The sequence below is a fragment of the Meriones unguiculatus genome, chromosome 15, assembly GCF_030254825.1.
Source record: "Meriones unguiculatus strain TT.TT164.6M chromosome 15, Bangor_MerUng_6.1, whole genome shotgun sequence".
NCBI lineage: Eukaryota > Metazoa > Chordata > Mammalia > Rodentia > Muridae > Meriones > Meriones unguiculatus.
In genome coordinates, this window is record NC_083362.1 from 78,410,782 (window position 1) to 78,430,824 (window position 20,043).

The 20,043-nt window shown below is 41.8% G+C and overlaps 1 protein-coding gene across 4 annotated transcripts in view; it reads right to left on the reverse strand.

Annotated features, from left to right (window-relative positions):
• Window positions 1-20,043, reverse strand: part of Hdlbp (high density lipoprotein binding protein) — a 61,397-nt gene that overhangs the window by 27,313 nt on the left and 14,041 nt on the right. For 2 of the 4 annotated variants that reach the window (XM_021632044.2, XM_021632046.2), the window contains exons 2-4: window positions 4,445-4,509; window positions 2,885-2,997; window positions 824-981 (exon numbers count right to left, since the gene is read on the reverse strand). In XM_021632044.2, the coding sequence (XP_021487719.1) occupies window positions 824-981; window positions 2,885-2,960 (234 nt within the window). In that variant the 5' untranslated portion in view covers window positions 2,961-2,997; window positions 4,445-4,509. Of the gene's footprint in view, window positions 1-823; window positions 982-2,884; window positions 2,998-4,444; window positions 4,510-6,592; window positions 6,736-7,569; window positions 7,715-20,043 lie in introns of those variants that run through there. The other 2 variants (XM_021632043.2, XM_021632045.2) reach the window with 2 other exon arrangements.

Below are 20,043 nucleotides of genomic sequence, written 5' to 3' on the forward strand. Positions count from 1 at the left end.
AGGAAACAGTAGAGGCAGCAGGAGGAAGGCAGACCAGGAGGGCAGGGGCACAGGCAACATCAAGAGCTCTAAGCATAATACATACTGCTTAGAGTCAAGAACTTTATGGAGATTTGACGAAAAGCAGGGGTGGAAGCACGAAGGATCATTTACCCCTCATAGAGGTCTGAGCCATTCAAGAGATACATTTAATAAGGCTTAAGATAGCAGCAAGGCCACAAAGAAGATACCAAGATGCACTTGCTTATATACACAAGGACAAAGAGTTATGGTTACATGGTGGTAATTTTCTGTCACCAGGCATCAGTTCTAATACTCATTAACATCTCAAATCATCAGAGAAGAGCCAGTGAAGTCAAAGGAAACCAGGAAAGTAGTTAGTTGCTTATAGACAGACTAGCTTTTTTGACTTTCAAAACAGGGTCTGACTGGCTTCTGAGTCACAGAGGTCTGCCTGTCTCTGCCGCTTGGTGCCGAAATTAAAGATGAGTGCCACCAAGCCCAGCAACAGACTAGCTTTTGACCATCATCTGAATAGGAAAGGCAGACTCAGCAACTAGGGGCTACACTGAATAGAAAAACACATGGTCCCTATGAATCTGACAAATATGGTATATATCAAACTATGTGCCAGACCAGAGTGTTAGGGAGGCAGGATGGGATGATCATGGCAAAAAGTGTAATCTACAGGAGAGCTGTCTCATCTTTTAGACCTCCCCACTTTATATACCAAAGAACTCTCATCATTGCATAGTCAAAAACCTTCTGCCAGACCTTACTACTTCCTACAAGAACAGATAACACAAAAAGAAATGGCTTCTACCTGAGTAATGACAGAGGCCTTAATGGGCCGGATCTTGTTACTCCAGGCTCCAGCAGGTTCTTGGGCACTTTCCAAGCAAGCTGCTTTCTCAGGAAGTGGAGGGAAGGCATCCTTGTAGGTTGGAGGGTCACTTTCCTCTTCTGAATTTAAAGTGGCAACTAAACCAGAGAACACAGATTAAGAGGAAAATACTATAACTCAACATTATATGAACAAAAAACAGCTGAAGGGTTTTAAGCAGGAACCCTCCACTAAAACAATGGTTTGAGTGAGAAATACTACCATCACACTCTCCTCATTCATAGCTCTGGGAAAGGACTTCAGGTAGTCATCAGGCCCAGCACCCTAAATGAATGAACTGGATGGGACTAGCGTCTCCAATTCCAGGAATGGAAACTTTTTACCCCCTAGGGTCCCACTAGGAAAGGTCATACAGTATAAACCCCATTTTAGTACTGAGATGTATAAAACCCTTGAAGACAAGCTTATGACAGATTTTTAGGTGCTCATATTTTCTAATACTACAAAAGCTAATCATGACTATAAATGCTTGGCACACAGTAGAAGTATGAACACTGCTTTTAAGAATGTGGTGGTAGGTTCACATTTTCCTTTGTAATATACAATGGTTAAGTTAACTAACACAGAACTGTCTCTACGTCCTCTCAAGCCATGATAGGGAACAGCAAGACTTGAAGAAATCAAGGCCTTTGATTATTAGTCATGTTCATGGTCCATGAAGCGCAATTTGTTCATTCTTTTGTCCAGTTAGCCATGATCTCCACAAAATCAAGTGTACGACTGCTTTGGATAGTTCCAAATCCCTAGGGCTAAGCCATATCTACCAGTAGAGGGCCAATAAACGCGCAGTGGAACATGCGAACGAGGGCCTTTGGAACTAGGCTTGTAGTCTAGATCCCTGCTTCCTGCCTGACGGTGACGGCAGGACAGACGCTTCATCTTTTGCAGTGCCATTTTCCCTCTTAGGTAGGAGACACCACAAAGAGTTGCACTTAGGCCCCAGGTACTGAGAACCAGACAATCAGGAGTGTCTTAGTGTCACTGGAATGAGTAGGTCAACTGTGGCTAAGAAGTAAAATTTAAAAGTTTAATTCATTTTAAATAAGAACTGATATTTAATTCAATTAGGGAAAACCTTAAATATGTTATAACAACTTAGAAAAATTTACTCTTTCCTTGGAAAATTTTAGAAAATCTAAATATAGTTCAAGAATTAAACTTTTATCTCTATATGTTTATTTGTATATGTGCATATAAGTATGCGTGTCACATTGTATATGGAGGATAGAGGACAATTTGCAGGAGTCAGTTCTTTCATTCAGCTGTGTAGGTGCAGGGATCAAATCCAGGTCATCAGGCTTGGCAGTAGGCACCATTACCTATTGAGTTGTCTTGTCAACCCAGATCAAAGACTTTTGTATAAAAATTTAGTATTCAAATCAAAATGCCCCGTATTTATAAATATATATATACTAAAATTTAAAGAAAAATAACAAGAACAGCTGAATTTAAAATATCTTCTATATTGAGATATTGCAATGAAAATATTTTACATAGGCTGGCTTAAATATATTAACTGCACATGCCTGTAATCCCAGAGGCTGTAGGATCAAGAGTTTGAAATCAGCTTGGTCTAAGCAGCAAAACTTTTGTTAGAAAATATTTGGGGGAAAAAAAAAAGTCACCTGTTTCCTTTTATTTAACCTGCAGTTGTGGCTAGCATTCTACTCTACTGGACAGTGCTGACCTTGATCTTGGTCAGTGGCCTTCAAGGGCACAGAAGTCAGATCTTACCTTCAGCCTCAAAGAAGCTCAGCAATGTTTATGTTAGTACCCTATAGCTGGAACAGCAATTGTGAAAAGGATCCCATTAATAGCCAATTGTTAAACTAACTTGATTTCTAGGAAACTGCCCACATTTACACCTCACCATTTCTGGAGTCATTCCTCAAGCCTGTCCAGTCTCACAACCAACCAGTGCAGAGAAGCACAGAAGCCCAGTCTCAGAAGTTAACAAGGACTTGGAAAGGGGCCTGTCACCTTTGATCTGTTGTGGAACCAGCCCACTTCGGTGTTCAGCAAAACTCTCTTGGGTCAAAACTGCAACGGAGCTCATGGTTGATCTCACGTCCACACACAATCCTAGTAAGACACTGCATCAAGAGAAAGGTAATCAGAGATTGCAACTCACAGTGATCTATGGGACTATTATTGTAAATGCTTCAGTCAAGATTTTTATCTCCTTACTGCAAACTACAGTATTTTATTTCCTCACAAGGTCGACATAAGGGAGGCAGGGTGAGATTGGGAAGGAATGAGGGAGGGGGCTACAGCTGAGATACAAAGTAAATAAACTGTAATTAATATAAAAAAGTAAAAATAAATTTAAAAAAAAAAGGTGGACATAAATGATTCTTCAAGCTTTCAACTAAAGGGTGAACATGGGAAATGCAAATAAAGTAGGGTCCCAGCCCACTTCTCAGAACTGCCGGTCATACAGTAGATAAGACTTGGCTAAGAGACCTTATGCTAGGTCTGTACCACCTACCCAGTGTAGGAGCCATAGAGATGGCCTCAGTAATAGCTTGTTACCCTCCCCCCAAATCAATTTCAGAATTATTCTCTTAATAGGTATCTCAATCTTCTTTTGTATAAAAATGACAATTACTACAACGAGGATGAGAAAGGTGCTTATCCAGAGGCCAAAAGAACCATCTCAAACATTTTCAAATCCCTTAGGAAAGGGGAGAAATTGGACTTTACAGCACATCATGGTGACGGTGTAACAGGTCCAAATATTGTGCTAAATGCCTCAACTTGCTGACTGTCTTCTGCTACTCTTGCCCAGGTGTGGGAGCGGATCCACTCAGGAGAGAGAGATGGAATTGGCTCAAGGCACAGAATTCCTTACTCTGGGGCAGCTGTGGATATTGGCTCTGAAGGTTCCAGCTTTACTTATTTAGCAAGTCTGGTGCAATTCAGTATTCTCAGACACAGGTGTTGGCTTCTCTGCCCTTCTGTAATGCTAGGAGGCTTCACAGAACCAGACTGAAGAAAAACTCAGTTCTTTACACTATTTACGATCCAAGTGTTTTACATATACCACATCTTGGCAAAATGCAAGTACTTTAATCAATTATGCAGCTGGGTGGGTGGCGCACACCTTCGATTCCAGCATTTAGGAGGTAGATGCAGGTGGATCTCTGAGGCCAGCCTGGTCTACAGAGCGAGCTCCAGCACAGCCAGGGCTATGCAGAGAAACCCAGTATCAAAATACAAAACACCAGAAAAAACCAAACCACCAACCAAACAAACAATAAAACCCCAACTCTTAGTTTTAAGACCTCTTCCCAAGTTTAGAAAATTAAACTCAGTATTCCTACAGTATATTAAGACCCAAATCCTGAAAAAGCACAATTCACATGTAAGAAGAAAAGGATAGGCAGAGGCCACAGCTAAAGGGAAGGTAAAGCCACGGAGATGCCTCTCATGGCACCGAAGACAAAGCCCAAGGAAAGGAGATACAGGCTAGAACTAATTCACACATCTTTGTGTTCTAGGCACAGAATGAAAGTTTTCAGGAAAGGCATTCAAACTTACCAGCAAAATGGTCGGTAGCCAGAAAGTCCGTCCCGAGGTTGCCTCTGTCAGCCTGCCAGCTTTTACTGGTATATGGTAGGAAGGGAGAGAAAAAACAAAGTGAAACAAAACATAAAGGCTATTTATGCATGCTTTATAATTTAGACCCTTTCACCTCTCAGGAAAGAAGTTCTGGGTGGGTGGTGCACACCTTTACAACTGACTTCTAGTAATACCAACAGTTAGGAAACTTTCTTGGAAAAGAACACCACAAAAGCTCTGATGTTAGGCCACTAACTTTGAACAAAACACATTAGAGTAAAACTGAGTCATCTGGAACTCTCAGAAGACAACTCTTCAAGGGATCTTAAGACATGATCCATACAATGGACCCTTTTGACTTCTGCAGGCTGACTCTGCTGTGAAGCTAACTGGCATGAACAACAGAATGAAGAACTCATGCTTAAGCTTTCAGAATGACCAAGGGTTCCTTGACTCTTTAAAGAATCCTTGAAGCCAGATATAGTGGTGTATGTCTTTGATCCAGCACTTGAGAGGCAGAGGCAGAGGCAGGTAGATCTCCGTGAGTTCCAGCTCCAGGCCAGCCACAGTTTCAAAGTGAGATCTGTCTCAAAAACAATTGAAAAGAATCCTTTTGCAGTTCCTTTGTTCTTGCTGCCTGTGAAAGTCCTTCAGTCCCTTCTCATCCACAGAGACTTAAAAATCAGACCATAAAACTGCAAGATTCAGAGACCACCTAAGGAAGCAAAAAACTACTCTATTTTTTTTTTTTTTGTTTTGAGACAAGGTCTCTCTATATAGACCATGCTGGCCTTGAACTCAGAAATCTACCTGCCTCACCTCCTGAGTTCTGGGACTAATCGTGTGCATCACCACACCCAGCTATCACTTCTTAAGCCCAGATGCCCACCCCACTTTACCAAGCCAGGTTAATCCATGTGAACTCAACTACATGTCTTTGTCTCTATGCTGCCATAGAGACAAGTGTCCCTGCTTTTTTCAGGACAAGGTAAATCTTGAGCACAGAGTGATAGCTAACAAGCCTACACAATTATTGCCTTGCACAAATGGTAACACAGGGCCCCTCATGAACTATCTCTGTTAAGCATGCTCCCACACTGAGACGTCCCTTTCTAGGAGTATTTACAGTGAATCAAGTGGATATCGAAAGCACCTCCATGTCTAAGCCTACTATCACTGCCAAGGAAGAAACCAGAGTGCAGCTTCCAGAGCTCCTGACAAGTGCAAACACCCTCTGGCAGCCAGGGACAGCCGAGGCTCAAGTGTCCACTGCATCTGGTTTAACACAGCACAAGCCATGCGATGTTCCCTCTACCTCTACACCCACCTGCACCCACTGCTTCCTGTTTTACCTCTACTGACAATACTCAGAGGCCTAACCTGCTGCACCTGGATGCACACCTTGTGCAGCAACCACCACAGCTGAACATATGTCCTCCATCCTGCATCCCCACTGGCTAAACTCTCAAGAGAATAGCTTAGGAGCCCAACATTTGGAACTTTTGCTGAATTGAACCATACAAGTCAGGACTGAAAGAGTCAGAACATTACTCTAATCCGATTTTCAAATACTACCAGAGAGAAGAGTGCATGGCCTTCCTGGGAACCCAGTTCTCCTGCCTCCCTGGTTCTGTCAAGTTACAAGGAAACCTGTACGCCTTCCTCTTCTGGCCTTTCTATATCTCAAGTTTCCTCCAGTGGTTACAGCCCCTCCAGACCCTCAGCACTGAGGACATCTCAACCACCTTTTAACCACAGTAAACTGGGTCAGTCAGCATCCAGATTTGGACATTACAATTTACTTCTTAGAGCATATTAAATGAACATGGCAAAAAAAGGTCAGCTCTCAACACAGCTAGAACTAAAGGAAGAGAGGTAGAAGCCAGGGAGCAACAGGGACTCCTGCAAAAGAGAAAGGTGAAGCTGCCACAGCTTAAAAGCTGTTGTTAATCCAGAAAACAGAAAAAGCTGTATGTGAAGAAATCTACTTTTTTTTTCCTTTTTGCTTCTGAACAAGGAAGTATTTAAATTGATTCCCCTGTAAATAAGCTGTGCCAACTACTTATGTAAGGGGCAATAGTATGCAAAGAGAATTGAGTTACACTACAGAAAGAATTTCATATCTACCTCAATTAGAGGGGCTTAAGTTCTTCATATCGTGGGCCAGTCTGCATGGAGGGCACCGAAAACCTCCAGAATGAAAACCTTCAGCTGAGATTCAGGTTTCTCTTCCAAAGTTGAAACTGTTTACTTTTATGTCTTCAGATTTCCTGAGAAGGTACCCCAATACTCCAGTACACACTCCAAAATTAAAAACAAAACTCAGCTACGCTGAGATCACAAACTAAGTCTGTGTCCACCAAGGCCGGCCTAGCGCTTCACCCAGCTTTGGAAGTCAGAGACCCAGCCTGGGAGGAACTTTCGCAGATGCCACCTCAGCACGGCCCTCCCACCGGCCAAGAGCGCCCGCGGGCGGGGACAGGCTTAAAGGGACAGTATCCTGCTCGGCCTCCCTGCCTTTTATCCAAATTCGGTATTTTTCCGTAATGTATTTTCCCCCATGGACCCTGGGGCGCATCCAAGTAGTACTTGGGCCGGGAGTCCTCCAGTGACCACGTAGCCGGACGCCGCAGGTGGAGGTGCAGCGGGGCACCGTGAGGCAAACAGGGGCCCCGGGTGAAGACCCCACGCCTGCCGCGAACTAGTGCGCCACTGACCCAGGTCCGGTCCACGGCCCGTAGGGCCCCGTGCGGCCGAGCATGGGGGAAGGGGTGCGGGGGAGGGGCCGGCTCCGCTGACCACGTCACCAACCTGGCCAGGTCGCTCCCCTCCCCCACCGCGGCGGCAAGCCCGGGGAGCCAGCAGTCTAGGCGGCCTGGGCCGGCAAGCCGACCCGCGGCGCGTGGCGGACTTGGGAAAGTTTCTGCGCTCCAGCGCAGCCATGCGCAGAGTGACACGTAGCGGGCCCCCGCCCGTCGCGGTAGCGGGAGACCAGGCGCCAGAGCCGTCGCGGAGCGGGGAAGCCGACCCCGGCCGTGTCCGGCGGTGAAGACCCCCGCCGCCCCGCCCCCGGCCCCCCGCCCCCCAGCTCGCCCGATCCTCACTCGTGAGTGTGACCGTCCGAGAGTCCGTCCGTCTGCAGCTGCGCGGGAGAAGCCGGGACGCTCCGAGGCGCGGCGCCCGGGCCGCCGCTGCTATATAGGGCGGCGGCTCCAATCCCGCCGAGACACGTCAGACCGGCCGCCCGCCCCGCCCGCTGCGGGGTCCCCAGAGCGCTCGGGAGCCGACCAACTCCGTAAGAGTTCTGCGGCCTGACAGGGGGCGAGGAGTTGGGAAGTTAATTACCTACGGAGAACAGGCAGGACCCAGAGCCGAGGTCACAAGAGCTGACTGAGCCCACCAGAAACTATCACCAAAAGGAAAAACAAAGCTCCGAGGACGGGAAAACCATTTTACATGCTGGTGGAGCACATCTCATTCTCTAGGGGTTCTGTTCCTCCAGCCCCGACCTCTACAAACCGCTGCTCCGTTCCTCAAGGACCAACATAACAAACTCCAAAACCGTGTATTACTCGGGGTCCCGCCTTCAGTGTGTGCCTTTCCTCTGCCATACTGGGTTGGAGAGAGCCCCAGGGTGCTTCCTTCTTTGAAAAAGAGGGCTAGTTCTGCCCAATCGTGTTTGAAGATGTACCATTTTGAATCTCTATTGAGGTGACATAAACACTTCTGAACTACACAAAACAAACAGGTCAGCGCGATCCATTAGCACATGTATCTCATGATATGACCATGGGATGGGTGTCACTAAAGGCTAGTAACCGACAGCAGAGGGCACAACCAGTTGCCTTCCCTCCCTATCCCCCTTATCCCCTTTTGACAGTTTCACTGTATGGAACTAGAGATTCTTTTTTTTTTCAGCTTCCCTCTACAGTGCTTGGATTATAGGTGTGAGCCATCAGGTCGGGACACTGATATGTGGTAAAGGCAAAAGGGGGCTGGCTTCTGTAGTTTACAGTCTAAGGCTCAAAAGGATTTGCAGCCGTGAACAAAATAAGCAAGCCAGACTTGATACATACTTAGAAGGTGACAGCACTATGATGGGCATTACAAAAAGCACAGCAGTTCTTGAGAGACTGGGAAGAGCTGCCCTAATTGGACTGCAGACTAAAGGACAAGGAGAAAGAGGACTGTGATGCAAAGAACGGGGATGGGGGCTGCTGAACAGGAAACTAGATGCAAGTTGAGGTGTCAGGTCAGAAGCCCTGGAGCCAGCAATATAGCTGGCAGGAACATCACAGCTTTTCATGACATAAAACACTGAAGGCAAAGATTGTGTACTACTTGAAAGATCCAAGGGCATCTCCAAGCTGCCAGCATAGTCACTGAGTTTCCTAAAGCCTCTGTAGGCACCAAGTTGTCTTCCCCTGGAGATTAACCAACCAGCAACTATAACAAATGTTTTTGTTGTTGTTCTTTTGTTACTGAGGTCTCAGGGCTGTGGCGAGAGAAATGAGGAGGGTAAATATCCACAAGTCAGTAAGTCTGCTGTCAAGAAACCTCCAGGGAAGTTAGGAAGTCCATACAAGTACAAGGTGGCACAGTACCTGCACTACAGGAGACCTCCATGTAGTTAGTTGGGTGTGGTGGGATCCTGTAATCCCAGTACTCCTGAGGCTGAGGCAGAGAACTGGGAGTTCAAGGTCACAGTGGGCTACAAAGTAATATGATGTCTCAAAAATAAAACAAAGCATGGGTTTAGTGAAGATATTATTAAACTAAGGAGGGTGTAGGGTGTAGTAATCTCAGCACAGGGATTAGGATTTAGACTAATCTAGCTATCCATAGAAGACCTTACCTCAAATGAAAAAGATACAAAATCATATGTTAAATGTGCATCACAAAACATCTTAGATGCTCCTGGAGTGCTGATTATGACGAGTTAGCTTCGGTACACTAAAACACGGGAAGTGTGAATGCTAGCTGTCTCAAAAGTGAACAGTGGTCTGCAATATTTTGGTTTTTATTCCTCAAGGAACATGGAAGAAGCTTCCTGATTGCTAATAGAGAAATGTTAGTACATAAGACACACTCTCCAATTCCCCAAGTCATGATTCCCTAAAAGAGCTATACCCTAAACAGAAAGTAGGTCTAAGGGGAAAAGAGAAGACCAGCAACATAGCAACAACTATATCTTTTCTGACTGGCTTGGGCTGGGAGATAAAAGCATCTCTGGGGAGTGTTCAGAGTGGCTTTAAGTCTCCATTACCCTAAAAAAAAAATTAACAAACAGAAAGAAGGCATACTCAGGAATAAATTTCATAACAGGATAAAAAAGACATTGACAGGTCAATTACAGTATAGAAGTCCGGAAGTTCAAGGTGTAAGATGCAGGGGGTCGAAGAGATGGCTCAGCAGTTAAGAGCACTTGCTTTGCAATCATGAGGACTAAAATTTGGATCCCAGCACCCAAGTAACAAACTGAGTATCCCCATAAACACTTCTACAAAACACTCTTGAATGAATGCGCACATATACACCCCTCTTAAAAAAAGGGGGGGTTTAAAAAATAGCTTAGTGGTTAAAAGCCTTTGCCGCTCTTGTTGAGGACCCCATTTTGATCCTCAGTACTCCCATGTAAGCTCACAACTGTTTGCATTCTCTTCTGGTTTCCCTGGGCACTATGCACTATGTGGTACACAGACATACATTCAGGCAAAACACAGACACAGACAGACACAGACACACACACCTACCTTAAAAAAAAAAAAAAAGACTAAGTGTGTGGCCCTGTGGTTAGTACATGCCTAGCATTCATAAATCCTGGCTTTGCTCCCTAATACCATAAAAATTTGTAAAACTACAATTGAGAAAAAATATGTTAAACTATATAGGTTATAGTCACAAGAACCTGAGATATAACTATTAAAAAACATGAAACAAAGAAATAATTCACAAACATAACATTCAATAAAACAAACCTAAGAACAAATACTAGAAAGATGGTTAAGAATCATGGAGTAGAATTTCAGCGCTGGTTCAATATGTAGTTCAATAGTAGATCACTTGCCTAACATGTGCAAGCTCCTAGGTTTGATGCCCAGCCTAGCAAAATAACTTAAGAAGACAAGACTTTTGTGTCCTCAGTGTCTTCAAAACGAAGTACTGTTCTTGGAATGTGTTTTCATGCTCCTCCCAAGTGTAGTGGATGAGATTCCTTCAGATTATTCATTATTGTTGCTGCATATATTCAATTAAATGCTTTAAAAACTATCCTTTATAGCCTGCATGAAAAAACATGTTCTTGTCACAAGTGGTTTGTCCTTGAGATTGTACCGGACTCATATGATTCTTCTTAACCCTCAGAATAAATTGGCTGATGCTCTGAATAAAGTTAACTACTAATGAGAAGTCAGTCTGCCTCATTTATGAGCTCCACTCTCTCAGGTCTCACCATCTCTAGGGTGGTGACATTCCCTACCTAAAAAATTACAGAATAATTTAAATTTATCTGTAGCAAACATGCTACATTGCTAGTAGTTAGGTCATTCATACTGAGACTGGTGACCAGGTCAGGACAAAGAAAGGTTTCCATCCTTCTATATGTATTTACAGATTTTTAGATAGCTAAAAATCTGTAAATACATATAGCTCAGATTATACTTTTATTAGTGTAACCCCCTTCTATGACTATGCTTAAGTAAACATGCAGCAATATTTTAATAATGAATATATCAAAACTGACTTTTCTTTCACTGATGTTTATTATCACACATACAGTCCAGCAGCCCAAAATAAAATAGCACAAGTTCAGGGTGAGACTCAAGTAGCTGTATTTAGTCCACAGTTTCTTTAATGTCTGTTTTTTTTTTTTAAGTAAATGTTCAACATTTTTCCTTAAAAAAAAAAAAAAAACACACTCATCTATTAGGTGTGTGATGGGATATATGTATGTTATAGTTTGCATGGCAGTCAGAGGCAACTTTTGGGAGTCAGATCTCTTTCCAACATATGAGTTCCAAAGTCTACTAGAACTCAGGTCATTAGAATTGAGTCAAGTACCTTTATCCACAATGAGAAATCTTGTCAGCTTTTTTGCTTAATTAAAAAAAAAAATTATGCCTAGTGGTGGTGGCAGTGGTGCATGCCTTTAATCTCAGCACTGGGTGGCAGGAGGATCTCTGTGAGTTCGTGGCTAGTATGGTCTACAGAGTGAGTTCCAGGACAGCCAGGGCTACAGAGAAACCTTGTAAAACAAAAGAAAACATAGAATTTCTTTTATTGAGGGTGTGTGTGTATATACTGAGTTAGGGCATGCATATGCCACATAGTACATATGGAAGGCAGACAACTTGAAAGATTTGGTTCTCACCTTATGCCTTGTTGAGGGAAGGTCTTGCTTCGCCAACCGCCCCCCCCAAACCCATGGAGGCACCTTAGCCACAATATCTTGTTTTTGTTTGTTTGTTTTGATCCCCTAATTCTACCAGTTTCTCTTCAGGAAGTAACAGAAAAGGTATCAATTTTTTTCTTCAATGGCTAGTATTCTGGCTTATTTCTTAGGGGCATGTATTTCTCAGAAATGTGAAAATACGTATTTATATTTTAGGTTAGTACTCGCAAGTACCAACAAAGTGAACAGACTGTATAAAAAACATCAAATGTGCTGCCGTAATTCCTGAGTTTAGAATCTTGCTCAGCCATGATTCAGGTTACCTTGGCTAAACTGTTTTTAACTCAACTTTTACCTGTTTGTAGATTTTGGGGTAGGTGGAGTTTCTGTAAGTTGTGATGACACCTACAGCAACTTAGCCTAGAGTAGGTATCTTGCTGTTTGGATGCTAGCCATAAATGAGCACAATCACTAAATGAATGTATTTAGTATTTAGTGACATTCTATACTAATTTAATAAATATTGAAATAATCAGTACATATGTACACAGATAATAAAATAAAGAACACATTTTTTTTAAAAGAATATATGTCAGGAGAATAAAGCATACAGTAACAAATAAGTAGAACCATACAATAAGTGAGTAGATTTCTACAGAAATGAAGCAGGCCATTCTACAGACCTAGCAGACCAAACCTCCATTGCATTGAAAAGTCCAAGGTCCTGCTAACAGTCTGCTTTCTGACTGCCCAGAGTTATGGGGCCCACCAGAGATGTTTTAGTTCAGAGAGAGTCCACTGGGCTTACTCTCATACCTGTTGTTAATGTAACTACATTTAAAAACACTGCAAATAATGAAGCAAGAGTCAAATGTTTCTAAACATTAAGTTTACTATAATGAAATTCTTAGGAAAGACAAATAGCTTTAAAAATTATGTCAATAAGGGAAAACTATCTTTAAACTCTCAAAGAATACTATATTCTGTTTGTTTTAAAATTTCTTAAGTCTGGATCTACTTAAAAAAAGACACAAAAAATTCTAGTAGCTATGTAAATCTAATTTACCTAAGAAAGCAAGTGGAACCTAATCATCAGACCTGTTTGGAGTGCGAAGCCCAAGCTCTCACTCAGTGCTCTACCCAGTCAGTAAGTGGCAGACATCAGAGCTTTGACTATAGTCTGGTAAGAGGACCTCGACCTTACATCCAGTGCCATGAGGCAGAAAAAGACAACTCTGTTTTAGAAAGATAGGCTTGTGTATATGCAGTATCTTATTGGATGTACACTAAGTCATAGAGAATAGAAAAAAGGGATAGAGAGGGCATTGACAAATTTTGAATAACATGAATACCAGCAACTGGTAAGGCTTGAACCCATCGATATCTGCCTGCCTCACCCTCTTGAGAACTAGGATTAAATGCATAAGCTACCACAGTTGGCCAAATCTAGCTTTTAAATGTAGGTTCAAACTCAGAACCTCATGCTTGTAAGGAAAGCACTTTATTACCTAAGAGATCTCCTCAGCTCACTAACTATAATTTCTACTAGAAAACTTGAACCACACAAAGAGGGAAGGAAGATAAAAGACAATTGGCTTGAGGCCATCTCCTTTGCAGGAAAGCAAAACTGCAAAGTCTATTACATGGTCTAATTAATAAACATTTTCAAAATTAGAAGGCAGGCGGGTAGCATACCCAAGACCCTAGTAGTTCTATCTTTCCTGCCATGGGGGTGGGAGGGAAAAACAATGGAAAAAGGGACAACAGAAAGGGATCAGAGATAGAAGCCAAGCCAAGCACATCTAAATACACTGTAGTTCAAAGCTTTATTTTTAGAACCATAAAAATCAGAACTGTAAAAAAAAGTATAAAACTATCCATTTTCTTATTCTGATACTGGCTATATATCCTAAAGATATACAAAGTTCTCTTATGTTGATTATACCTACATATGACACGGCAATCAAGTTTATATTCCTAAGAATCAAAATATTCAGAAGAAGATATACAGTAAGGTAGAAACCCCGTAAGTCACTTTTTGAACTGGAAATATCTATATGTCTCTTCATTCTGGCCTGGGGTACACTTCCTGTGTTTGCCTGCATGAAAAGCGATCTAGTGGCAGTTCGCACAATGACCACTGGGCCAGGAGTCACTGAGACATGGCTCTAGGCCCGAAAGAGATATAGACAGTACTGGTCATCTTGCTGTAGCAGAAAGCAAGAAGACATGGGGGGGTGAGAGAGTTCAGTGGATATAAAAGCTTTGCCTCAAAAGAATGAGTTCTTTGAATTCCTAGAGCCCATGTAAAAGCCAGGCAGTTGTGGCAGTCACCTGTAATCACAGCGCTGGGGAGGCAGAGATGGAATGGGGGAGGCAGAGATGGAATGGGGCAAGCCTCTTGGTTCAGTAAGAACTTCACTAACTTGGAGAGCAATCAAGGCTGATACCTGATGTCAAATTCAGGCCTTCATCTGTGCCCCATATGAGCACACTATAAACACATACAGGCATGTAAGCAAAACAACAAACAGGGCTGGAGAAATCCAAATGCTGGTTTATATATCTTTAACTACAGTTCTAGGGGACTCAACACCCTCTTCTGGATTCTATAGGTACTGCATACACATGGTGTATTTATACACATTTTGTTTATTTTTTTAAAGTAACAACAACCCCAAATTACCCCAAACCAACAACAAAAAGGAAGCAGCTTTAAGCAAGGAAGAGGGATATCAACTTTGACAATACAAGTCTCTTAAAATGGTTAAGATTGACATAACCATTTTTCAGTGGATTGACATACAACTACCTATATGTCAAAATTCTAGAGGTATGAGGCTCCAAAAAAACCACTTTTTACCTTTTTAAGTTGCTACTTCCAATGTATTTTCAACACTATTTTCTTTATTTAGGACAAGCAAAACACACAGGAATTAGTTGTAAATATTACAACTAATAAAGCTAGAGAGATAGCTCAGTGGATAAAGATTCCTGTTGCCAAGCCTGAGGACCTGAGTTTGATTCCTTGGTTGAATGAGAGAACAGAATCCTGTGGGCTGTCCTCTGATCACCACATGCACACTGTAGCATGTGCATGAATTCACCCACACAATAAATAAACTGTAAGAAAATAAAATAAAAATCTAACTGATAGATATACAAATGAAATTGCAAGTCTTTCTCCAAGTGTAATTCATGGAACCTATTACTGTAAAAGATGAATTACAGAGATAGAAGATTCTCTTAGTTCAAGAGCAGCCTGGGCAACATAGTAAGATTCCCATCTGAGGGCTGGATCAAGTTTAGCTATAATTGTTGCTTCTTTAGCAGAGTACTGAAGTCTGGCTCTTAGCATCTACACCTGGTGGTTCAAAACCACCTGCAACACCACTTTCAGGGCATATGCTGCCCTCTATAAACATTTTGCACTTGCACGCACATAAACTTACCCCCCCACCCCCATATAACAGTAAATATAAATAATTTAAAAACTACCATGTGGGTGCTGGGAATTGAACCAGCATCCCTGGCAAGAATGAGTGCTCTTAACCTCTGAGCATCCTCTTTTTAGCCACACGCTCAAGTTTGCTGCCTAGCAGCTAGGTAAAACTAGGTGTGGTAGCAACTCCTGTTATCTCAACACTTGGATCAGAAGTTTAAGGTCATCCCACATTCCAGAGGCCATCTAGGTGATATGAGACTCCATGCTTCAAAACCAATGAACCAAACAAAAAGATCAAAGGTGTTGAGGATATAGCTCAAGTGGTAGAGTGCTGGCCTAGCATGCATAGAACCCGGGTGGGTAAGCTAAATGATGGCTTTTTACACCAAGGGAAAAGGCGAGGGAGCCCCAGGAGCCTCCATAAGGAGCTAGCCCAATGACCCTCTGACTAGCTCAGCAAGAGCCATTTCAGTTACAATCTTGTAATTTGAACAGCTGCAACAGGAAACCAATACGCCAATGAAACAATGGACCCAAGCAACAAGCAAAATGACTGTTAAGCCTATTAGATAACTGGCTGACAAAAAACTTAACAAATCATCCTGATAGCACTGTCTGTATCCACTAACCTATCCTACATCAGACATCGTGTCTCCTGATCAATCAATAAACATTTTGCAGTGTCCATAAATATTCTTTTTTAATAGACAAAACATACTTGTGTGTGTGCCTGTGCATGTTTTGACAGAGGTCAAAGGTGTTTGGTCCTCCTGGAAAAAAAAAGTTAGAGGCAGTTGTGAGGTCCCTGATATGGGAAGCAGTGCCTACTCTGAACCACTGAGCCATCTCTCCAGCCCCATAAAATATTCTTCATTACCTTCAAAGGGGGGAGTGGAAATACCTGAAATCAAGTAAGCTGTTTAAACCTAGGTTCCAGCTTTCAACTTACAGGAAATGTAAGCATGACAAAATCATGTTGAAGAACACAAAATGCAGTGTGCCAAATACAGAACGTTGACACCCCACAGCACAGATGCCCTATACTTTCATAAACAAACTGTTTAAAGGAAACTTTTATAAAAAGGAAATATATTTTTACAGATTTTCTAAGAGCCAGCTTAAGCTAAATAGGAGGGTAGGGGAGGAAGGACCTCTGACCTTGATTCATACAAGCGAAGTATAAATATACTTTTTTGTGATATCTGATAAACTGAATACATAATACATTTTAGATATTAATAACATAAAACAATAGCTATGATTTAAGCCTCATATCTACTAAAGGTAATACACTAAAATATTAAGAAATGATATAAACTGCTTTGCTTTAAAATATTAAAAGCAAAAACCAATGTATAGAGACATGAAGAGATAAAATTGCAATATGCTGACAACTATTAAAAGCTGGATGGTAGTTTTTGAAATATTTTGGTTTTCTGTTTGTTTTTGTATATTTCAAGAATTTCCTAGGAAAAATACTTTTTAAGAAAAAGAGCAAAGAGCACTATTTATCAAAGCCTTCAGAATGTGATTAACACTAGACTTAGTGGGTAAAGCAAACCTGTGTTATAAGGAAGAACGAAAGCCTAGCCATCCATCAGACAAAAAACAAAACAAAACAAAAAAACCAGAACAGAAATACAACCTACGCGTCACTCTGAAAAAGAACAGCAACTCTAGTTTGACAAAAACAAAGAACACACATATAAACACACATACAGAAACACACAGAGAAAGAGAGAGAGAGAAAGAGGAGGGGAGGAAGGTAAGGAGGAAGAGGGAGAGGGAGGGAGGGAGGGAGGGGGAGAGAGAGAGAGAGAAATTACCTTATGCCTGGTTCAGGAACAAGAGCAGTGTTACAAACAGCAGTAATTATATCATCTAGTATCTCCTAAGGAAATAAGAGCTTCCTTCTCTCGTGGGGGCCTTACTAATTATTTTGGTGTCTCACTGGCAGTAATTGGGTTCTGAGCCCATTAAGGGACCAATAACTGTAGTGAAGGGGCCACAGCAAACCAACCAGCATCTACCCACACAGCTGAGCCATTCTATCCAAACACATGGTTTCTACCTGGTGGAAAAGAGGGTTCCCTAGAGAAAAATAGGGCACACATGGTTCTGCCTCTCCCTACCCCAAAACAAGGAGAGCACATTGCAAAGTGACTATCAATTCAAACCATATATAAACATGTAAAAATTTAAGTACAACACTAACCTACCAAATCAATCACAACTTAGGGAATAAACATTACAGCTTAGAGATCTATTCTACAGATGTAGAAATGATTCAATTTCAGGAAATTTTATTTATAGCTTAAAGGAGTGTGAGCACACAGAGACTGAAAGAGGATCATTTATTAAAAACAAAACAAAACAAAAAACCAGAAATTGAAGAAAGTTTACACTGATGCCTTACTTTCTACAATTTGCTAAGGAAATGCCTACATGAACAATATTTCCCAGAAGTAACATATATTATATTTAGTGAAAAGTTACAATTATACTAGCATGAGCAACAAAATCACAAGACGTTAACATCCAAGACTGGCAAACATGCAATCTAAGGAGATAGGAGATACAACTAAGCAACAAGACAAATAGTACTATCTGCAAATGACATGTCTAGAAAAACCTCTTGTTGTACTGAAGTTCTGGGAGCCCTGAACAGAAGAGTTCAGATGGCTGGCAAAACTGAAGTTTTATGCATACCCAATAGAGTATGTATATATGTTGACAGGAAAACCCGGATAAAGGAGATGATGTCAAATCTTGGCCCAGGAAATTTTATCACAAAAGATGCTTGCTCTTCTCCAAGTTCATTATATGTGTTTTTGTAAGACAGGCAGAATAGTAAGAGAAAGAAGCAAGTTGTACAGAAAGAGGTAGAAATGGGGTATCCACTAGGAAGTTAGAAGAAGCAAAGTACAGTCTTTTCCCTAAAGCCCAGAGGGGAGTAGTCCTGCTAGGTTTTAGAATAGTCTCCACATGCATGTAATATATGTATGTGGTTGTTATTTGTGTACACGTACACATTCACACACAGCTAAAAAATTTTTTTAAAAAAGATGTAATGATACTCATTTTGACTTTTACTCATTTAGCCAAAGTTCCTGAAAGTAGCTAAAATAAAAGATTATCAGAAAGTATCTACTTATCCAGGAGCAGACAGGATCAGTGCTCCAGGAGAAGTTTGTGACCAGTGCTATGGACCCAAATACAGACTGTCCTGAATGACAGAAAGATGAAAAACTCAAAACTGCTTACAGACTGACTGGCAAGCACATGACACAATCCAAGGGCCAAGGACTAAGGTAAGGGAACAACCATCAATCAGCAATGGCTAAAAGTGGAAATTACAGACATACACACTTCCTTGAAAGAGCATCCCTATCAAGACAGGATGCAGGAATTAGTGAATGAAGGCAAGTAAAACTACACATTGGAATTCAAACATTTTACAGACTTATAAATGAATGATTAAGTTTTTAATATCTTCAAACAATTTTCAACAGTCCAGTCAAGCAAAATTTACTATTGGAGCTAATCATTGAAATTTGATGGAGAAAAAAACACCTATTAATTATCACATCAGCATTTCATAGCCACAATCTGCATAAAGATCTGGGTGTAAAATTAACACTACACCTTGAAAAGATCTTCATTCAGAAGAACACCTTCCCTTCCTACCATTCAGGGCTCCTTTCTCACTTAATTAAGCAGAGCCCAAAAAAAGGAGCCAAAGACAGAAGGCGAGGACAGCAGCAGCAGCATCTGCACCCTGAAAACATCACTCCACAACAATGTGTCTTTCCTGTTTCACAGGGTCAAGGAGACAGATAGTCTGGCTTCTGTTGATTTTCTTTAGTAACATCATCTTTTCTCCAACCTTGCACTTACCAATCTCAAAGCGGTATGATGACAACCATTTCTGGAATCTGTGTAAGTTAAGGAAGCTCCTGACTGAGTTTTCTGCCTCTTAGTTTTGTCCCCAAAACTGCCAGGGAAAGCCCAGGAAGGCTAAGAGTCCTGTGTGAGGCCACCCTACAGTTCCATAGGGCTCACTGTGCAGGCAACAGAGGTAATGGAGAACGTTAGTCCTCTGGGACTGGCATGTCAGCTCCCAGCAGAAGCAAATGTATCAAAATAGAAGCCTTGTTACAAAAGAAAAGAGGTGTTCTTCAAATTGATGTCTCACAAAAGATTTAAGTCAGGGCTGTAAAACCATCTAGTGAATTACCTTAAAAAATTTTTTTTAAACCTAAAAAGCAAACACTATCCATAATTCCATTTGGATATTATGAATATTTTCTTTTATGTATATAGGTGATTGCAAGTATGTATGTGTATCACGTGTACACATACACATGATGGCCAAAGTCCAGAAAAAGGTATCGGATACCCTAGAAGTGGTTTCAGATGGTTGTGAGCTGCCACGGAGATGCTAAGAATCTGAAAGAACTGCCAGTACTCTTAATCACTGAGCCCTGAAATACTTACAGATATTTGACTGTTTATCACATAAGAGTAAAATTAGTAGCTAACCATGCATACATAAGAACACAACCCAGCCCATCTGACTTCATTCACAGTAGCAGGAGTCGTCCCTGAGCTACTCTCAGGCTTGAGTACAAAATCTAACAATAAGGGCACAGAGCTGCCAGGTCTATGAGGCACACCTGTAATCTCAGCTGCTCTAGAGGCTAAGGCAAGAGGACCCTGCCATGAAGATGAGTAAGACCCTGT